Raw genomic sequence first — 21,645 nt, forward strand, 5'->3', positions numbered from 1 at the left:
AGGCACTGTGGTTAATTCTCATCTTGGTTTGGGTGCAGTCATGTGATTCTGATGAGATCTATGCCACCAGTTCTGTAATTAGTGAATTCTATCCACCTGCTTCCCTCTGTGGGTCAACCTAGAAATCCCTCCCTCAGCAACCCGGGTTTTTTTTTGTAAGTGGCATGATTTGGGTCTTTTGCTGTTCTCCCACTTTTTGGAGGGTGATCCTTTGCTTTTCTAGAAGGCCAGTATTCTCTAAAAAGGTGACTTTTTCTTTAAAGAAATCTTCATGTTCGCCATTTATTTTCTAAGCCAGAAAACTGTATCTTGGGTTTCTAGACAAGTGTAGAGGCTGCAACCTATTCTGACTGATTCAGCTGAGCAGGAGTGGACTTCACGGCTTTGTTCTATACTGATTTCTTTGGACGGGGGGGGGGGGGGGGGGGGTGGGTGGGGAGCTTACATTAGTTGCGAGGTATGTGGGTAGCCAATCTAAGTTATACAATTTCAGATGAGGAATGGGAGGAAATTCCTAGACTATAAACAAGAATCGCTAGCCAACCCAAACTACTAAATTGTACCTTGGCTGTTCATGTTTCCTGGAGACCATGGTGATGCCATCTCGCTCCTCTTGGAAGGAGCAATAATGGAAGTGATTCAATTGACCAGAGTGATGTATTCCTTTCATCTATTTCAACCTAAATTTATCTTTGTGTATGGTCTCTTTTTACATTACTGGAATCAGTGGTCCTGGTGTTCTCAGTTGACTCTTGGATCTGCTCCACGGCTGGACTTAGTAGTGCTGGAGATCTCTGAATTTTTCTGCACACCGATGGCAGGCCCTGCCCTCAAGCACTCCCTTGGCTGAACCTCTCCTTTCTCCTCCCCATATTAGTGTTTGGATGTTTCCTTCAATATCCTCCTGTTGGTTTGATGGCTGCTTATCTGCTCCAAATATGTTTGTTGAAGTGCTGAAAATCATGGCCAAGGCCTTCCCTAGTGTAAATTCCGTGATTTGCTGTCCCAACCATCCCTGCCGATATTGGGCCTGAATAGGGGGGGTTCTTGGCTCATCACACTACAGGAAACTTTGGTTTATCCGGAGGTTGTATGTCCGGAATACTCGATCTAACGGCAAAAATCAGGAGCCATTTTCTGTAAGTTTTTTTTAGATCTCGTTCTTTTTTTCCCCCCAAGTCAGGCACTGCAAGGTCTGTAGCTATAGCAACAGCTTCAGCTAGAGACGCTTGCAGCTGCAGCTGACTCTTTAGAAGCTGTTGCTAAGCAACAGTGTTTGTTGTCAGATACGGAGATGAAAACCTCCGTATGCTTCAACATTAACTTTGTATGTCTGGCAGTTTTGATAGATCGGCAACACGCCAGTCCCGTCGGTGCCGGATATCACAAAGTTTCCTGTACTTTGATTCTTGGTGTGTATGATCTTTCAGCTTGAATGTTGACTGCATCAGTAAAACACCTGTGGCAGGATTAAGCCGAACTCTGCTTAAGTTCATTATTGTTGCAATATTGCTATTCTGCTGTATATAGTGTAATATTGACCTCTTTTTCTTTCTTTATACTTTTCTTTAGGTTTTTTTTCTTTCCTTGCATGTTGTAGTGATTGCTGTGTATGTCAAAATTTAAAAAATTATAAAAAGCCACTAAAACATCACTGCAAAACACAACCTGAAAAGGAGGAAATTGGCTGATGACTTGAAATTTACATCTGCTAGTCTAATAATAAGCAACTGTATCTTCTGCAAATCAGATGAATGTGGAAACTGTGTATTTAAAGATTCTGAGTTTTGAGAATCTACTGGTTCTCTAGTTTATATGCTACATTAAAAATTTATGAATTTGTCTTGCTGTTGTATGATTCCAGTACTTAAAATATGCATTTTCATTCCTATTAAAATAATTCCAATTAGATTTTCTTTTAAAATATCTTCTCCCACAGAAAAAAGGTAAAGTCCTTCCCAATATGAACCTTCCAGTAGTCAGTCAGTTTGGGGGTCAGCATTGTTACAAAGAAACTAGAGGTTGAGCTAGAAGAATATTGGTGCAAGTGCATGAGTGTCTGAAATTTATCTTTTTTGTGTGACCGATTATGCCAGTGTTGTCTCTATTCCATAAAAACAAAAATATACCTTATTCCTACATATAATGTGGCTAAAGTTTTCTGTAAAAGGCTGCGCATCAGAAACTGCACTGCCAACACTTTTTCTCTGAAGACCTAAACAGAGGAATATCACCCTCTTCAGAAGATCTAGATCTGTGTTAAAATATGGCACTGCAACTACTCTGAGGGCTGCCACCTTTTACCAAGTTCAAAACCAAACAAATGGCAGGATCGGAGGTAGGCATGTGGCCCAAGTTCTGATGTTTTCATTGCTGCTGATGGCAATGTTCAATGAAAATCTTGATCTTAATAATTAGTGCCACCACTTCATAAGGCACAGAAGTTGAAAAATTCATTTTTATATTGAAAACTAGACTTTGGTGCCTTGATTACATTCAAGGGATTTCTAGACAGTCTGCTGAGAAACTGGACTAGTAGCAATCCTAGCTGCTCTCCAACACTCACAGTGAAGTAAGCTTACTGGCAATTTTAATTAGGGTTAAATTACCTTTTGGTGAAGGGTAGGGAACCTTTTTACCCCCCAAAACAGCTCATCTTGCTTTGACTATTCTATCAAATAAAAGTAGACTAGAATAAATGTGGCAAGATTAGTTTATACACTGGTGTGTACACAAATGCTTACTGGAACATGGGATGACACATCTGCCACATAGTCTGGGTGGTCCTTGAGCCACTCTTCTAAATCTTTTCTTTTTGGAGCATCATCCCCTGTGAGTCTTGTGCCATCGTTCACATTAATAACTGAAACATGACTTTCAGCATCAAGTTGTCCTCGAGATACACTGAATGCTGTCTGTGTGTTGGTTAACTCAACATTAGCCTGTAGATATAAACAGCTGTAATAAGTCTGCAGACATTTCCAATAGTTTCCACAGTACCCTTAGAGTATAATTATTGCTGGCATACTTTACAAATTCAACCTTATTGTATAGTTTGTTCATTGAGTTTCTTGGTACACTGAATATTACAATAGTACAATTACAAAATTTGCAGATGACACCAAATTTGGGTGTGTGGTTAATACAGAGGACTGCAACAAAATACTGGAAGACATTAATAAACTTGCAGAATGGACACGTAATTGGCAAGTGAACTTCAATATAGGTAAGTGTGATAATAATAAGCAGGCCACATACTCCTAGAAAATAAGTGTCTAAATGGGGTAGAGGAACAGTGGGATCTGGGGGTACAGATACACAAATCACTAAAAGTAGCAACGGAGGTTAATAAGGCCATTCAACAAGGCACTAGGGTTCATTTCTAGAAGGATAGAATTGAAAAGCAGAGAAATTGGATCGTAATTTGTGGCCCCTATGGGGGCATCCGTGTGTACACGCCTGTAGGGGCTGCGCAAGTTCTGGGTTTAGGCATGCGCGAAAACCTGGAACTTGCGATCAGTCAAGAATTTTCTTGAGATCCTCTGCATTCCTGGGAAAAGGGCCTCTGCGGGTGGAGAGTTGCCCAACTCCTGCCCAGCGAATGCCCGTGAAATTCTTATGCTGGTAAAAGCAAGTGTAAAGCCAGCTTTTACCAGCATAAGAGTTTTAAAAAAACAGGAATATAAAATTATCAATAATTTATACATTTAAAAACCTGTGAAATAAGGTAAGTTTATTTGTAGCTGCTTTAAAACATGTAAATTTATTTTTCAAAAAATTAAATATTTGTTTTAAATATTATTTTAATTAATTTAAATGTTTTAAAAATTTTATTTGATGTCTAGGTGTATTTTTGGGGGTATTCCCATTCATACTTTATGGGGATTCCGTACATATGGAACCCCCATAAGCATGAATGGGGATTCCTTTCTTTCATTCATCGGGCCGGCCCCCGTGATCCCAGGGGCGCTTGCGAACCGCCTGCGCCCGAGATACGTGAGCCTCTTCCCGCGCATACCCGGAGAGCCCCAGGACCGCGAGTCTCCGTGGATCTTGAGGCCCCAGGTACGTGGCCATTTTATTTGCGGATCGGAAGCATTTCTCCGCGGGAAGCCTCTGACCGCAAATTCAGGGCCGTTCTGTTAAACTTCTATAGAGACTTGGTTAGACCACACTTGAAGTACTGTTCTGGTCTCCATATTATAAAAGGGATATAGAGGCACTGGAGAAGGTGCAAAAAAGTACTGGGATATACCAGAACTGAGAGGTTATACCTATCAGGAAAGGCTGAACAGGCTGGGACTCTTCTCTAGCAAAGGGAAGGCTGAGGGGTGACCTGATCGAGGTCTTTAAGATAATGAAAGAATGTGATAGGATAGACATAGAGAAGATGTTTCCACTTGTGGACGAGACCAGAAGTAGGGGCCATAAATATAGGATAGTCACTGATAAATCCAATGGGGAATTCAGAAGAGACTTCTTTACCAGAGAGTGGTTAGAATGTGGAACACACTGCCACAGTGAGCGGTTGAGGCAAATTACATGGATGCATTTAAGAGGAAGTTAGATAAAGACATAAGGGAGAAAGGAATAGAAGGATATGTTGATGAGGTTAGATGAAGAGAGGTGGGAGGAGGCTCGTGTGGCGCATAAACACTGGCATGGGCCTGTTGGGCCGAATGGCCTGTTTCTGCACTCTAAATACTTTGAAATATAAGGAAACTCTTCCAGAATACATTGATTCACTGCCTTGAGTGTTGAACTTTTTGCGGTCTTTCAAGCAAATCTTTGATAGTCTGTATTAGAGGCCTCAAAAAGAAAATGGCTTCATATGTCACATTTAATGAGCTGTTTAACTGGACACACAATTTCCTCAATGGACATAAAAAATACAGGAAACTTTGTGTTATCCGGAGGCTAAATGTCCGGCAAGCTCGAGCCACCGGCAAAAATCAGGAGCTGTTTTTTTTCTTTTTGTTGCTTTTTTCTCAACAGTCAAGGGCCTAGAAATTCATTAAGGCGCTGCCAGCTTTGCGCCCAGTTAACGCCTAAAGAGTGATTTTGCGCCAAAAATGAGTTTGCGCAGATATTCAGCGCAGCGGTATTGGCAGCGGTAGCCATTAGCGCTGCGCCGGCACCGATGACGTCATCGGTGTGCGCAGTGCCCCGGTACCGCCCCGAAACCGGCCCGATCCCCATATTTAGTTGCGGCCGCCTCCTCCGAAGCGGCCGCAAACAGCGACCAGAGAACGGGGCCGTACTGAATCCTTAGTGGGGCGCTTTAAAGGGGAAGGTGCGGCCGGCCGCTCTTTCGGCGGCCGCCTGCCCGCACCTCCTTCCCCGGCCTCCTCCACCCCCCCCCCCACGGCATTGCCGGCTGGTTTGCGGGAGCCCGGCACTTCTCCGTTGTGCCGGGCTCTTTTGCCGGCACTCTCGATCGGGGCTCCGGCTGTTGCAGGCACCTCCCCCTTAAGAGAAGGAGGAGGCCTGCAGTACCGCAGCCTGCCGCTCCGCAGCGGCTGGCGCAGCAGCGCCAAGAGCGCTGATATTCAGTGTCAGCGCCCCAAGCGGAGGCGGGCACACCCTGGTATAGCGCCCGGCTCCGAATTGGGGCGCTAACAATGAATATCTGACGATCGCTATAGGCTTCCCGCCCAGCGCTAACTTTTGGGCGCTAGCCAGCTGGCGGGGCCATAGTGAATTTCTAGGCCAAGCTCTGCAAGGTCTGTAGCTAAGCAACAGCTTCAGCTAGAGATGCTACAGAGACGCTTGGCAATTGTTTAGAAGCTGTTGCTAAGCAACAGGGTTTGTTGATTCACATGGAGCTGAAAATCTCCATATGTTTCAACATTAGCGCTGGAGTGTCCGGCAGTTTTGAGGGAACGGCAACAGCTCGGTCCCGTCGGTGCTGGATAGCACAAAGTTTCCTGTACTGAGCCCTGTCAACTGGCGTTTTGCCTTAATTTTTCCAACACCCACACAAGGATTCCCTCAGCAAAGTGATTGCAGTCCCCTCCCCCCGCGTCATCCTGGTGAACGTCATCAAAATTTGTTCTCTTTCCTGATCATTACTAATTAGAGTGGCTAATTCTCCAACTAAAGGCAAGCCACAATCTCAGTCAACATAGGCAGAACGGACACAGCTGGACAGAAAAACCAAATTAACAGCTGTCAAGACTGAATGACCAAAGTTTCTACCCACCTCTATATACTAATGTAACAAACTGTCTCCAATAGCAAACTTCCAGCTCCTAGGCTTAGTTATTGCATCCTTCTCATGCTGGGACAGAAGATGGCTTTAATTGTCTTATTAAAATGCTTTGCCGGTTTTGCCAGAAAATAGCAAACCTAGCAAATCTTCCCGTTATGTTTATTAAGTGGCCAGAGGAAATCTGCCACCACGTCAATGTTTTGCTTCAGGAATTAAAATCTCATCACACATTTGCACCAATGCAAAAACAGCTCAAGACTGCAAAACTATTTCTCCTTATTTGCACCTTTTTTTCCTGGTAATACTAAGCAGCAGAGTAACTTATATATTTACATTCTGGTTAAGTCAAATAATGTGCAAGCAGCGAAGTTCCAACAAAGCACAAAGACATTTGTATATTGTTTCCTTAATTCTTTTCTTTTAAGAAATTAGAAACCTGGATCTAACAATAAAGCAAACTTTAATTATTATTTCTTTGCCCTGTGCATTATATTTTCCAGTGATATTTAATGCTAAATACTGGAAAAATATTGAACATCACAAAAGAGAGTACATAATGGTAATAGATTAACTATTTAAATGTTGATTGAATGTTAAAATCTACAATAAAAATGGACAAATAGCCTGCCTTAGCCAGCTCAGCAAACAATTCAAATTTGTAGACCCCACTGAATTCATAAACATCTTGCTAATTTCCAGATAAAAAGCTATGGTGAAGGAGAAAGGAAAAGTGGGCAAATGGCTTGTAACCATGTCCAGTCTAAGAACTTGCACAAAACAGAGGTTGAAGACACTGGTGTAGCAAACTATTGATCCAAGTTACATTTGCTGTGTTCAAGAATGGCTTCATAGCTTTAATGCAATTAAGCTTCTAGATACATTGGGCTCGATTTTCATTGGGCTATTGAGGCAGGATTGGAGGAGTGTGGGGGGTTAAAATCGCGAAAACGGGGGGGCACGAACCCATCCCGCCCCCAAGCCCGTTTCACAGGAGGCGGGTACCCAACCTGTGCTGGGAGCCGCCTCCCTGAGGCGGGAAGGGGATTAGTGCCAATAACTGCCTGTTAACAGGCAGTTTTTAGCCTAATCCCTATTTTTTATCCCTGAAGTGTGGGCTTCCCGACGGCTCCAAACCACGCCAAGTTAGCGAGGCAGACCGTCAGGCTGAAGGACTTGGAGGGTTCGAGATGTCTGGTGTTCAAGTGAGTGATGGGTGCATGAGTGCAGAGGTAAGTGTGCTTGGTGTGTGTAAAGTGATTAAATAAGTTTTACTTACCTTTGCAGCCTTCCTTCCTTCAGGTCTCGGGAGTCCCTCATCTCACCGGCACAGAAAGCAGAATGGCCGCGAGCTGTCAAAATCTGCAGCATTCAGCTTTCTGTTCTGGAGAGATCTCTAAATCAGCCTGAGAGGAAGCAATTAACTTAGTGTACAGATTGTCAGTGTTTGACAGCTTCAAAGAGCTGTCAAACGCTGATATTTCATCTGACAAAAGCTCTTGACAGATGAAATGTCAATCTGTGATGTCACCTGTTGCCGGGTGGCCTTTAATTGGCCTGCTGAGCCCGCTGGGCAGGCTCAACAAGGTCAATCAAGTGAAAATCGAGTGGGTTGGCCACAACTCGATGGAGGCGGGACTACAACCCCAAAAGTTGTATCCCACCTCCTACACGCCTCCATTGATAAAATCCAGCCCATTAAGTCTAACAAAACAAATGGTAAACTGCAATTGAAGGCAACAATGCCATAGGTTATAATGGTTGGTGGAAACAATCAACAACTACTTGCATTTATATAGCACCTTTAACATAGAAAAATGTCCCAAGGTGCTTTGCAGTGGTGCAAGGAAAGACAGACCGAGCTAAAAAGAGGAAAGATTAGGAGGAGTGAATGGAAGCTTGGTCAGAGGTGGATTTTAAGGAGAGTCTTAAAGGAGGAGATAGAGGTGGAGAGGCAGAGGAGTTTAGGGTTGTAATTCCAGAGTATAGGGCCCAGACAGCTGCCAATGGTGGAGCAAGAAGGGGGTGATACACAAGAGACTGGGGTCAGACGAAAGGCGAGTTCAACAGCGATTGTAGGGCTGGAGGAGGTTAGAGAGATAGGGAGGGCTGAAGCCATTCAGTGATTTAAACACAAAGATGAGAATTTAAATTTAAGATTTTGGGCAACAGGGAGTTAATGTAGATCAGCAAGGGCAGGGGTGCTGGGCAAGCGGGGCTTGATGCAAGATAGGATATGGGCAGCAGAGTTTTGGATGAGCTGAAAGTAATGGAGAATAGGAGGCCAGCCTCAATTACTCCAATGCTCTCTTGGTTAGCCTCCCATTCTCCACCTTCCAATACCTTCAGCTCATCCAAAACTCTGCTGCCCATATCCTATTACAACATAATCTGTTTAGAGTGAACTTAAATCCAGTGAAATTCTTATTAGTAAAGAAATTGCAGGATCTCAATTCACTTACTGTGCAAGTAAATGAACCAGCACTCAGCATAACTACTCAGTTATACTGAAAACCTAAACACCAGTCTCTCATTGTTTAGCCCATAAGGAACAGTATGTTACTAATCATAAAATGTTTAATCTAAATTTGTTCATTGACTAAATCTTTTAATCAAGCTTTTTTTTTGGTAAAAGATAGCTGCAGAATATAGTTTTGTACCAAAATCAAAGGGTTGCAATTGTAGACTGTTACTGAAAATGAGCCTGCCATTTCTTTAAATTACCAGATGAATCGTCATATAGACAAACAAGATTTTACTGTTGACGTTCTCCTGAACCTTTCTTTTGATATGAAGTTTCCACCGCCAGAACTATCCCACATTAGTCACCACACAAGGGTGGACAGTTGGTTCAATGTGTTCACGTCGTCAGATATGATCAGTATTTTGTCAACTCCTCCCCTTTCCAGTTTTACCTCCCAACCCAGTAAAGCCATTCTTTAAAATGCCAGAGTGCATTAGAAGAAACTGGATCATAAAATTAAGACTTCCAAGTGAGCATCCAGGATTCTAGGGTCATAGCTATCCAGCTGTCCTGCCCCTTGGAGGTTGTCTTCTTCTGTACCTTAATCCAAATGCCAACAATATTAGTCACTGCTTACAGGAAAATGTTCATGTTTTGTAAATAAGATTGTCTTCCAGTTTTTGCCCCGCCTCTTTTGAAAGCGCAATGCCATGCTGGGGGATGACTCCACTGGTGTCAGCACACTTTCCAGCAGAGGTCACTGGATAGCAATTAAGATTGGGAATCCTTGAACATAGAATATTCTGCTGCCTCAAACCACTACATTCAACAGCCTGTTATTTCCCTCCATACCTCAGGTTTACTGACACCAACTGTGGTGCTCTGCCTGCCATCCCAGTTGGTATCTGCTGATTCAACACAGGCTAGGGGTTGAATTTGTGACCACCTTGTGTTAGTAGCAGATCAGGAGGTGAATGTATCCATTGAGCTATCCGGGAAGCACTTCAGTGGTTCTGATGTGGTGTGTTGAACGTAGTGGTTTGGGGAAGCAGAATATTCTAGATCAAGAACAAGAATAAGTAAGAGGATCTTATCCTTCTCAGCAAAGCACGACCTATGCCGGAATGATAGTGAACACCAATGACAGCAATCATGTAAAAATCTGGTACCAAAAAACTGACTGAAGAAAAGCAGCATCAACAAGGCAATGAAAGTAAACAATGAGGTTAAGCAACAAAAAATAAGTTTTACAACATTTCATTCATTTTACAGTGAAGCTACATTACAGACTTTGTTCCTACAAACAACTTGGTGATAACAATACTGCAAAAATAAATGCAGACTTACAGGTTGTAATGATTTGTTCCTGTTCATGAAGAGAATGTCTATTCCTTCCACATTCTTTTTCCTTCCTCTTCTCTTTTTAACAATTGGCTGGCCATCCAATAGGATCCCATTTGTACAGTGTCTTGATATCTGCTGAGAAGTACTTGCTAATGCTGATTTAGGATGAGGGATCACTGTGGAGGCGCTACCAGGTAAATTGGCATTGAATAACACTGAGGATGACAAAGGGGTGGAGCTCCCAGCTCCCAGTAAAGATTTAGACAGGTCTACAGCCAGCTCCTGGCTGCTGTCAGAAGTAGAATACAAATCATGCAGCTGTGCCATGTATTGCTGCTGATCTGAAGTTCCTTCTTCAGTCTCAAGTGCTCTCTTCTGAGTGAGCCTTTGCTTCTGAAAAGTTAACTTCAATCCACCTTCCTATTAAAACAAATGCTAATATTAAAAATGGCTTTACATTGAAAGATGCCAAATTTACCTTTCCTGGCTGAAACTTTATTAGTTAAAATTTGGTAGTTGGAGATCTAATGTCAACTGAATGTATTTTAGGTGAAATATAAGCACAGTACTCAAATCATACAATGTATAGATTATAAATATTCTTCAAACATTTAGGCAAAATTACATTTTTAAATTAAGAGAAAATACTATGTAACATGTTTAAAATGTCCACTGCAACTACTAAATAATGTAGGTGAAGTATAAATTATCAAGTTATTCAATTCTTTAGATTCACAGAATTCGTTTTTTCTTTGACAGTGTAATCCTGTGTCACAATCTGGTACCTCATCCAAGTGACCATTCTTCATGTACGAGTTTAGACAGAGTGCGATCGGCTATTCTATCAAAAAAAATTGATGATAATGAGATGAATTAATTTATCAAGAATTACGATTAAACTATTGTGGACTACTGAGGGGTCAATTTGTTTTCTGATGAATACTTAGATATGGAGACAGTAAAACTCTTAATATGCCTTTTTCAGAGTTAAAAAAAAAATCTTTTAGTTTCCACATGCCCTGCACCAGCTGAGAGTGGGCAGAAAGGACTCTGCCAACGGAGCTCTGCAAGTGACCAATAACAAGTGCAAGGCTTGCCCAGATTGACTTGTTCCAACCGGGTGAGGAAGTATTTCTGCCTTTGGCCGATACTGGGAACACACTGCGTGGGTAATAACTTGTGCCGTGTGGACTCACTATGTGCACAACTATTCCATGCCGCGGCAAACACCAATATAATATACTAATATGCTGGCTTCTCAACATCTCAAATAGACAAGTCCAATGAAAAGATGTCACTTATGATTAGGGTTGCCAACCCTCCAGGAGTGTCCTGGAGTCTCCAGGAATTAAAGATTAATCTGCTGGTCGCAATCCCGGGAGAAAAGTCACAGGAGATTAAAAATATAGGAGATGGGAACAAAGGCTGATCGACTGACAGTTAAGAGTCATCTATTCAGGTAACAAAGAGTCTGTTCGCTTTCCAATTAGCGTGAGAAGGCGGTACACCGCAAGGATGGACATGGCGGGTGGCCAATGGTGAGAGCGGGGCAGTTGGAGGTGGGAAATCACGTAATTAAGTCTTCTTTAATACATCCAGAGTTGGCAACCCTACTTATGATGCAAGGTTAAAAAAGAACTACTGTAAATTATTCAGTTCACCACTTAATGTTAACGGACCAATGTAAAATTTTAGAATCCGATGAATCATAGTAACTTACATTTTCCCCAAACTTGATAAACAGTGTTCTTGAGATGAAGTTTGTATTTATTTACAATGCAATATGGTTAAGTTATGCCCATTTTCAAAGCAACCACAAGTCTTGAGAAGTTGTTTTGTTTTTTTTAAAACCTAGGTTGGTGAAAATCTAATAAAAATATTTGTTACTTAGGTGAAAGGTTATAGTTTAAGAATAGTGCTTTCTGATTAGTCAGTAAAATTTGTTCATTCTTTCCATCATTCTCTGATGAGAAGAACCCAGAGGAGAGGAATTTGATTATTTTGATGAAAATCCAATAAAGTCATCTTAAAGTTGGAGAGCCTCACATATAGCTTCTCAGAAGTACTCAGCTGTGGTGCAGGTTTTGTAATATTAAAATAATTATAAGTGCGACTGCACACTACAAGCGTTAATAAATATAGGAGTACCTGCTGTCACTGGAGGAAGCTGCCAGCTCAGCACCTACTGTGTGTCAGATAACCCAATATTTACTGACAATTGTGACACAGGGCAAAAAGCTGATCATGCTTATTTATTTTAAGAAAAAGAAAACAAAAAGCAGACTTTTTGACTTAAAAAGCAGAGAATTAAAAAGAAAAAAAAGCTCTTTCTGCATTTACTACAACACATCATGCTGTGCCATCAACTTTCAATCAAAACCAGGTAAGTCTGTATTGTATTAATTAAGGATCCACAGGTTCAAAGGCCTACAAACAGCGAGAAACCACAAAATGCAAAGCATTAGGTAAGCACTGTTGCTAGGAAAGCCTTCAGAATTGCAGAGGGGAAAAGCAGAAATAAAGATTTCAATGCTGTGCATTACAATACAGCTCACATCTAAATAAATGTACTTTAAAATTAATAATGGTTAAAGCACAAAGGAGTAATGTATATAAAGTGTGCGAAGGAAGTAGTTCAGAGTGAAAACGCTGCTGGCAGCCAGATGCGGAGTAGCATGCTGCACACTGCAAAGATCTGCAATTAGAATCAGATCTAACAGTAATAAAAATGAACATACGTCATTGATTTTCACTGTAAACTCCTTTTCTCGCACATGCTTCTTCACCTTTGTGAACTGCGACAAAAGAGAATGATCTTCTTTAACACCCTGGCTTCCTGACGTTACAACAGCAGAATCACTGAAATCTCCCATGGCAGAAGGGCTATCGAGTAATTTTGTTGTGTAAGAAGAGGTCACAGCGTTGTAATCGTAACTTCTTCTTGATGGAATCCAATTTCCTTTCAACACGGCATGGCATATGCTATCGATTCTGTTGATCATTACGCGATCCTATGTAAAAACATACACCTTTAGAAATTTCTTGTAAACTCATTCCAATACTCCAAATAATTTCTTCCTGGAAAATGTTTAATCCTTCAAATTAGAAACTAAAGCATATGAAATTTATAACATTGCACTCTGCCTAAGCTGGTGGTAACTTAAGATAGTCCAAAATGTAGCCGTTACTTTCAGTGCATACCTTTGGCCAGCAGGAGGCAGCAAACCTATGTCTTTCTTGCAGGAAGTGAGTATCAGGCTTTCCACTATCTGGTAGAAAGCTGTCCTGTGTCTCATCATGTGTGATACTGAGAGATGCTACACTGTCTTCATCATAGCTCTTCAAGTGCTGTGGTGCTTTGCCTTTAAAGAAATGCAATTGATTTTGCGTTAAAATGGTGTTTCAATATAGCCCTAACAACCTCTGATGTCAAGGTTACAAATCGCAGTTGTTACTTCACGTTTACCCAGAGCACATCAACTATGCAAACAAAGCAGAGGATATACGATTCTCAATTGTGGTCGATAATATTTATACCCGCAATTAACCCGGCCTTCACCCCATCCTTTCCCTTTTTCCCCATCCAAGGGGAAGATGTCGGAGCTCTGCTCAACTGTAATTCAGCAGAGGTAGGGATTTAATCCTACTTCGCTCTGCTCTAAACAGCCAAACTTTGCTGCTGCAACAAATTACATTGCCTGCACCATATTGTATTTTGCTGCTCTGTGCTACAAATGCCTGGAGGGACTGTTCTGTACATGATGGAGTAACATAGCAGATGTGGTACAGAAGAAAATCTGGTTAAACTAGATGTTTATATGCTTTTACATGCGAGCAGAAGTGATCTTGAGGGTGACAGTTGTGTAATGTCCTATTCTGACATAGAACTGCTTTGTTAAACAAGACTGGGGGTGTCTCAGTAGCAACGTTACACCACTGGTACCTTATATCACTGATAGTGACACTTAACATATAATAATTACTTCCTAGAAGATATATTGCCATTTAAAATACAGATAGCATTTTTTATTACCAAAATGAAAACCACTCCTGACTGCATCAGTAGACACAAACATATACTATTAGTAATTTCTTACATGCATTAGACCTACCTTCAATATCTAAATGCTCCATATAGCAAGGATCTCAGGCATTGACTATATATTTTTGCATGAAACAATAATGACTACTAAAAAAATCCTTACTAATGGAGGCTGCACCATGTACATGTTTATATTGCTCATGTTGTCCACATATCTGAAATGCTAATGAAGTTTTAGCTAGCAGGCTGCACAGCGTCTATTATTTTGGTGAAATTATAGTTAAAATAACTTCAGCTTCTAAATGTCAACTTAAACCTTCACCATATCTAGACATCATTTCTGAAAGACTACTGAAATCTTTATTCTGATAATAACAGCGATTCTCTGCTGCATTTTCAAAGCCACTTGTGTCATTTAGGTCAATCCATGCAAGAGGCTGAAAGAGGGGGCTTTAAATAAGAGCTACTTACACCCTGCAGTGGTCTGCTTATCATCGCTGTCACTATCACTATCATCAGAAGAGGATGATGAGGAGGACGAAGACGAGGAGGATGAAGAGGAGGAGGAGGAAGAGGAGGAGGATGACGACGACGACGAGGACGAGGAAGATGAAGATTGTGATGAGGATGACGACGATGATGACGGTGATGAAGACGAAGAATTGTCTGAATCAGAGTCTGAATCCGAGCTTGAATCAGAACGTTCTCGGTTTGTTTTTCGTTTGTTGAGTACGGAGTTTGGTGTAAGGGGTTGAGTCCTTGCTGCGACCATACATCCATCTGGATCTGGGTCCAGTTTAATCCCAGCCTTCTTGTCTAATCTGTTCTGTAGCTGAAAGCCACCCATAGCACCCCAGTGTTCTGATTTCACTTTACTCTTAACCTCAATGTTCATTGTGTCTTCATCGTCAGATGAACGTGGTTCCTTTTTCACAATTGCTGTCCTTTCACATTTTACAGTTTCAGTCTCAAACTGACTTTTCTTATCCTGCAGCTTAGACAGTAAATGAAGAGGTGAGGATGAAGACGGGTACTGATGGTGCAAGAGTGGTGTGGAACTCCTAGATTGAGTAACTTTGTTCTGGCTGCAGTTTCTTTGAGCCATCATGAAGGAAAGCTCTGAATCACAGAAAATGTGATAATCAGTCTTGCTGACACCATGCTTGGCTGCTCCAGTGAGCAATTCCTTGTCATGCTTTCCACTCTCCCACCACTCGGGCAGGTCTGGGCCTGGCTGGCACAATTTTAACCGTTCATCAAGTTGTGGATGATGAAGAGCTTGTTCCCGCACTTTCCGGAGCAACTCAATCCGATATAGTGTCCTGGAAGCACGCTCCTCTGTAATAGGTTGTATGAAAATGGGTGGATCGAGAAGCTCTAGAATGGAAAAAAATATTTTCTGCAAGTTAATCCCTTAGTTTGAACTGTTCAATAGTTAATACCAAACTTCAACAAACCCCATCCATGCAATACAACAATTTGGAGTTTATGATTGTGCAGCTCACAGATTTCCTAAATACCATAACCAGTTGCTACAATTCTAATACAACTGACCCCAATGATCTACAGTGCTGCTCTACTGCCAGTGTGTCGGAGATTCAGGAGAGTTGCCAGGTTACACTGGCCTTCACTTATCTTTTCCGCACTGTGGAAGCTGCAGCACAGCGGATGGGGAACTCACTGCCTGAATCACAGTTGAGCACTCTGGTACACTGCACTGCAACTCCAATGCCCTGCACAACTGTGCCATCAAACTTTCATTTCAGTTGGCTGTCCAGTGACACAGCAAATTGGCGTACCAAAATTCTGTGGCGTGGAGTGATAATATAGTAATTTTTGACCCTGCATCAGCACATGTTGAACTCGTAATCAGCCGGACCGTCGAGACAGTAAAGCTCTATTCTGTTCAACCAGGATGACGATTCAACCCAGGTCACCTTTACCCACTTCTGAGTGCCCGTCATAGCACCGGCAGAAGCCTGGAAGCAGGTCATCTATCCACCAATATGCAAAGGAAAACAAACCTTTGTAGGCATTCGTCCATTTTTAAAGTTATTAATTGAAACTGCGGTTCAAATCATTATTACATTTATTTTCAACTTCTGATGTATTCAAAATCTTACTTTAAAAACTCTCAATTCCCATTTATGTTTTACAAAAAATTTTTATACATACAATATTCAGCTGTTATTTTCTTACCACACTATGCAGACTGAAAGATTTCCATTTTCTCCAAAAAGACATGATTTCACTTGCATCAGGAATTACAATAAAAGTCAGCTTATTTACATCAAATTTATTGAATGTTGCTAAAGAAATCAAATAATTTTGGAGTGATAATCTTGTTAATCCTCTTTTTGCTTGGCAAACTGGAAGTTACAACAGGAATTTGTGTCTATAATAGGATTTGCACCACTTGTGTGTGATTTTACTCCATAGAAAAAAATCTGAATCAATAAAATAATGATTGGGGTTTGGGTGGAGCAGTGTGGACTGAGTACGCATAAAAAATTAACAGTTTCATATTCAGTTCCATATATTCTGTTTAGCACTTTAAAATTATAGATATTGGTCAAAATGGTGAGCCACATTTCAATCAAACATAGATACATAGTTAATACTGGCAAAGACAATGAGAACATGGGAAATGCACTTCAAGTAGTAACTTCAGTTTCAAATGAATGGCCCAGAAATTCGGGTCGGGGGCTTCCCGCGGGTGCAAGCCCCCGACCTGCACTTACCTTGCGCGCCGGCCGTTGAGCTGTGGGCCCGCGTGGAATTCCGATCTGGGGCCTGCTCCAGCTGCCGGCGCGCAGTGCTTGCGTATCCCAGGGGTGCAGTTAGTTCGATGCGTCCCCTGGGATCACGTGGGCCATGGGGAGCCAATCGGAGCAGGGAATGCTCCATTCATAAGTCTGACAGGAAGACCTGTCAAAACTTAGAAATACTACGGGCCCATAACATCACTAAATCTTCAAATAAATTTTTTTAAAGTCACTTTTTAAATAAACTATAAATTACATGAAATAACTATTTTAAACAATAATTTAAATTTTTGAAAAAAGTAATTTTATTTTCTAAGGAGGCTAAAAATAAACTTACCTTGCTTTAAAGTATTTAAAACTAATAAACCTGTGGAAAAAATGTTTTAATTTTAATTAATTCACCACTTACCTTGTAAAAAGCAGGCCTTACGACTGCTTTTTACATGTCTAATTTCTGCAGGCTTACCCTCCAGGGAAAACCTGCAAAAAAAAACGAAGTTCGATGCGCACGCGCAGCCTCTCCCGCGTTCGACCTCTGAACCCCTGCTTTCAGGGGAACGGAAGTGCCGGTTTCCCGCGCATGCGCAGTGCATGCAGGAAACCGGCACTTCCATTGGGCCTACGGGTGAGTATCCCGTGCGTACTCACCCGTGGAGACCCGAATTTCTGGGCCAATATATTTAGTAAACAAAAATATTTTAAAATATTCTATACCCTTATTTTTTTCCCTTTATTTTGTGCTATCGAGATTTATTAATTCAAAATAAAGACTGCTCCTTTTAAATTAATTGCTAAAGCTAATGCATCTCCCATGGTTTTGTATGGCCTGAGGCTGAAGGCAGGTTTGTACTGTGCAATAACCTGTTGCCTCTCTGCAGGCCCAGAACTGTTGCTATATCTATCCTCTCTCTTATTGCTGCTGCTGTGCATTTCTTGCTATCCCCATGCAACAAAACAAACCTTTAATAACATTTACCATGTTCCAACACATGTTCCATAATTGGAGGTCAATGATATCACAGTAATGATCGGCAGTTGTTTCCACAGAAACACAGAGGTAAAGCTAGCTCCAAATGGCAAGGATTTATGAGAAAGAGAACTCGCAACATTAGCACTGATTCTTACATACATCTAAGCATATACAGAATTTTGATTAATATTTGTGCAGGATGTTCGCATTACTGTATAAACTAATATCTTCCAAATCGCTACACCTCCCTGACCTAATTTTAACAGCATTTGTTCACCAAGCCCCATCTGGGTAATCAGAACAACTACGTGATTACTACTGGTCAATGAGATTGCTAGAAAGAAGATGCCATGGTCATATGATAAGGAGGCTCAAAAATGACATTCACTAACTTTTATTAACACAGATATGAAGTAATTCATAGTTATCTCTACCTTCTTTCTCTTTGGGTGGTAGGTGGCAAACTCTTCGACACATGGCAATGAAAGCATAAAGGTACTTCTGCAGACTCTCGTCCGTCTTCTTATTCAGCCTGGCAATAGCTCGGAATTTGGTCCAGTCAAATTTTTGCTTGTCTGGATCATAAACGACACCAAAAGTAGACACAACTCTGTAAAAATCAGCCTCTTCTCGCCTGGTCCACCTAGTGGAAAAGTGATGGATTAGCTGCTCTGATATGATGTGCCCCCAGCACCTACTTTAATTAAGTTATTTTTCAATCACTGAATTGTCTTCTGATAGCATTTTTGTATCAAAACCAAAAATGCAACATTGTATGTCTTTTAGCTTACCGAAGGGGAACTCAAATTGTACGAGCTGTCAAATCTTGAGGTAATTGACTCTGTAGAATGCCACAATACAAATATACTCCATTTTATATTGTATGCCTTGATGGTGGATGCCTTGTGTGAACTAAGACCATAGATGTTGGATGTCCAGAGAAGTGAATAGTTCTACCTCTAGGGACCCCCAGTGCCCTGGGATATCTGATGGATCATTCCTAGGTAGGATTTTCACTTGTGCAGATGGATGGTGAAATGACTTGCGGGTATCTGCTGTCTTGTTGCCTATTCCCACCAAGTGCTGAGCTGAGAAATTTACCCTTTTGTTCAAACATCAGTGAGTTGTACAGACCATCTTGTGAGCAAGTATTTCTCGGGTTTATGTAGTAAATCACCATGTCTTTCCATGTGCACACTGAATTTTCCTCAATGTTGATTTGGGTAATGCTCAGTCCACTGCTCTGATTTTGAGGGATGGAAATATGCTAGATGGACTGGACTGGGTTCGGTTCGGTTTGTTATGGAGGACCATTTATGGTACAAACATGATAGCTTGAAGGTGGTCCTTTGTGATAGGCAATAGCTGGTACCAAAGTGAACTTTGGTCAAACTTAATTATAGGCTACAATAAGGATGGCTATTAGTGCACAGACCCTGCAGAGTGGGCCTGGTGTCAAGCCATGTGGACATGGCTTGATCTTGGAAAAACATGCATTGCCCGATAGCGTTCATATGTTTCGGTTCACGCCCTGGGGCTCAGAGTTGGTGCGAACAGGTGAATTTCTAGGAGAAGCAAACTTAATGCTGCACTGGCGAAAAACAAACTGATATACAGGTGTGGCACTGACCTTTATAAAGAATGGGAGCAACAGGGAGAGGGCTAGATCCCTAGGGTGGAAAGAGTGTCATTTTGTAAATATGGCAAAAAGATGTATGCATTTTCTAGGTTTCAATTGAAATTCAGTAATAATATTGAGCATGCAGAAATTTTCAAAAGTGGCATAGAAAGGTCTTTATTTAACTATTTTCTTTGTTCATTATTAAGGCCTTATGTTCTCTGGAACTGGAGTCCTTAATATTATTGTAACCAAAGAGATAAATGGCCATAGCATGAGAATTATTGTAATCATTAAAAGTAGATTTGTTGTGCCAAATGAAAGTGCCATTTAAACGATGGTATAGTGGTAAACAATATTTGAGAAAACTCCCATTGGCTTGTTAGCCTAATCGCTGCTACACGTACCTTTGCTGCTTCTCGATTTTGGCAGCCTCCTTTGCTTTTACAGTGTCTGCGCACAGTCGTCGTCTCCTGTCCCCTTTTGTTTGGGCTTCCTGTTTAACCTGCTCTCTCTTGTTACTGCGCTGATAAGCTGTTACAAGTCGACGCAGACGTGTTGTTAGAGCAGATGCCGGTGGCCAATAGAGCAGATCACCTTCTCCCAAAAGGCCGTCTAAGATGAAACGGAAAGAACATTTTACCTTCAAATAAAAGCCTTTTCTTTAAATCTAGTTAAAATTATAAAAAACATTTTCAAATCTTCATTCTCACCTGTAATCATTAGATCCCCAGGAGAAGATGCAGCATCCTAAAATAGAGAGGTTTCAGAAGAATTATTTTGGGCTAGTTTTACCAATTTTAGTAAATAGAATAAGATGATTTGTACATAAATAAGAATTATTCATCCGTGCCAAACTAATTTTCACTTTTAAGTAATATTGTAGTATTACTATTACACAGAAAAATCAGTTTTGTTCAGGAACAAAAGCAATATTTTATATAAGATACATCTGAATATTTTTTTTTCATTTGCACACCTCCATTTCATCCTTGAATAATGGTTGAGTTGGTTTATATTCTGGATCTTCACCATCCCTGTTAGAAAACCCATAGATTAATTAGAATAGAATTAGCAATTAATAATACTTTTTTTCCAAGCTTATAGATAGCAGTGATATATACAGTACAGAAGAGTAAGATAAAGAGATAAAGATTAAACTGGTCAAAAAAATTAAATTTTTCTAAAACATGAAACCCAACCCCACAATCAATTTTCTCACTCGCTTGCAAGTCACTCAGTTTCTAGGCAGGAGGACAGGAATATGTGTGTCACTTATCTTCCACCACTGTTAATTCTACTCCATGATCAGCCAACATTAGATATGATTTAAGAGGGCTAAGCAGGTGCTGCCATTTCCTCAGACATGGAACACCTTGCTTCTAACTGGCACCCCATCAATTGCTTTATCCAAGAACTAATTATACTCACCCGACTGAGGCAAGCAAATTTTAAAAACCAGGCATCCCTGAGATTATGGAGAGAGACAAGTAATGTTTTAAAATAATTTTAACCACTTCACCATGTTGATTGAGAGTAACCGTACCCCTCTGCACCATCGGCAAAGGTATCATTTCCCCTCTGTTCTGCTGCAATTGCTTTCTCATCAGGTTTACCAACTCTCTCTAAGAAACAGAGTGCAGGGTCATTTCTCATTGTGTTATACTTTTCATAACCTGTGGGTAACAAATAACAAGGCTCTGTTAGGGAAGAATAATATGAGAGCAGATTTTACACTAACATAATAAAAACATTAATGTATTCAGAAAAGGCGGCCAATTCATTAACTCAATCCTTAAACTACATTTATTACATAGAAATTACAACATGGAAATAGTTTTGTTCTGTACTTTTTAAATTCTCGCAGTTACTTCTCCAACTCCACATTATTTTTTTTAAACATGAGAAGTGTATTCCCTAACACTGACATGGTTTTAATAGCTGTTTTCTTTTACATCTGCAAAACAAACTCTACTTGCTGAGTGGAAGGATACATTGGAAAAGTCATCTTACAAAGGTCCCAGATCTAGATATTTCTGAGAGCCAGCATATTATACAACAATAGGCCTGAGCTTTTCTTTATTAACCAATGAAGTCATAATTAGGGTTCTCATAACCACTTCTTAATTTGTATAAATGCTGTTGAGGACCACTGTGGCACATTTTGGGGTAAAGTTATCATGAACTCTCTCAGTATGGTAGTTTAGTTGTTATGGTATTGGACTAGTAACCTG

General features: G+C 40.9%; 1 protein-coding gene across 10 annotated transcripts in view; it reads right to left on the minus strand.

Annotated features, from left to right (window-relative positions):
• The window catches only part of chd9 (chromodomain helicase DNA binding protein 9), a 278,889-nt gene that overhangs the window by 14,445 nt on the left and 242,799 nt on the right, over positions 1-21,645 (minus strand). For 6 of the 10 annotated variants that reach the window (XM_085991433.1, XM_085991432.1, XM_085991439.1 and 3 more), the window contains 10 exons: positions 20,934-21,087; positions 20,391-20,448; positions 20,125-20,161; positions 19,819-20,026; positions 18,228-18,436; positions 14,530-15,435; positions 13,218-13,378; positions 12,755-13,027; positions 10,020-10,436; positions 2,745-2,942 (listed from right to left, as the gene is read on the minus strand). In XM_085991433.1, the coding sequence (XP_085847559.1) occupies positions 2,745-2,942; positions 10,020-10,436; positions 12,755-13,027; positions 13,218-13,378; positions 14,530-15,435; positions 18,228-18,436; positions 19,819-20,026; positions 20,125-20,161; positions 20,391-20,448; positions 20,934-21,087 (2,621 nt within the window). The remainder of the gene's footprint in view (positions 1-2,744; positions 2,943-10,019; positions 10,437-12,754; positions 13,028-13,217; positions 13,379-14,529; positions 15,436-18,227; positions 18,437-19,818; positions 20,027-20,124; positions 20,162-20,390; positions 20,449-20,933; positions 21,088-21,645) is intronic. The other 4 variants (XM_085991437.1, XM_085991435.1, XM_085991441.1 and 1 more) reach the window with 3 other exon arrangements.

The sequence above is a fragment of the Somniosus microcephalus genome, chromosome 6 (assembly GCF_052327205.1).
Source record: "Somniosus microcephalus isolate GS21.2 chromosome 6, FLI_Smic_1.0, whole genome shotgun sequence".
NCBI lineage: Eukaryota > Metazoa > Chordata > Chondrichthyes > Squaliformes > Somniosidae > Somniosus > Somniosus microcephalus.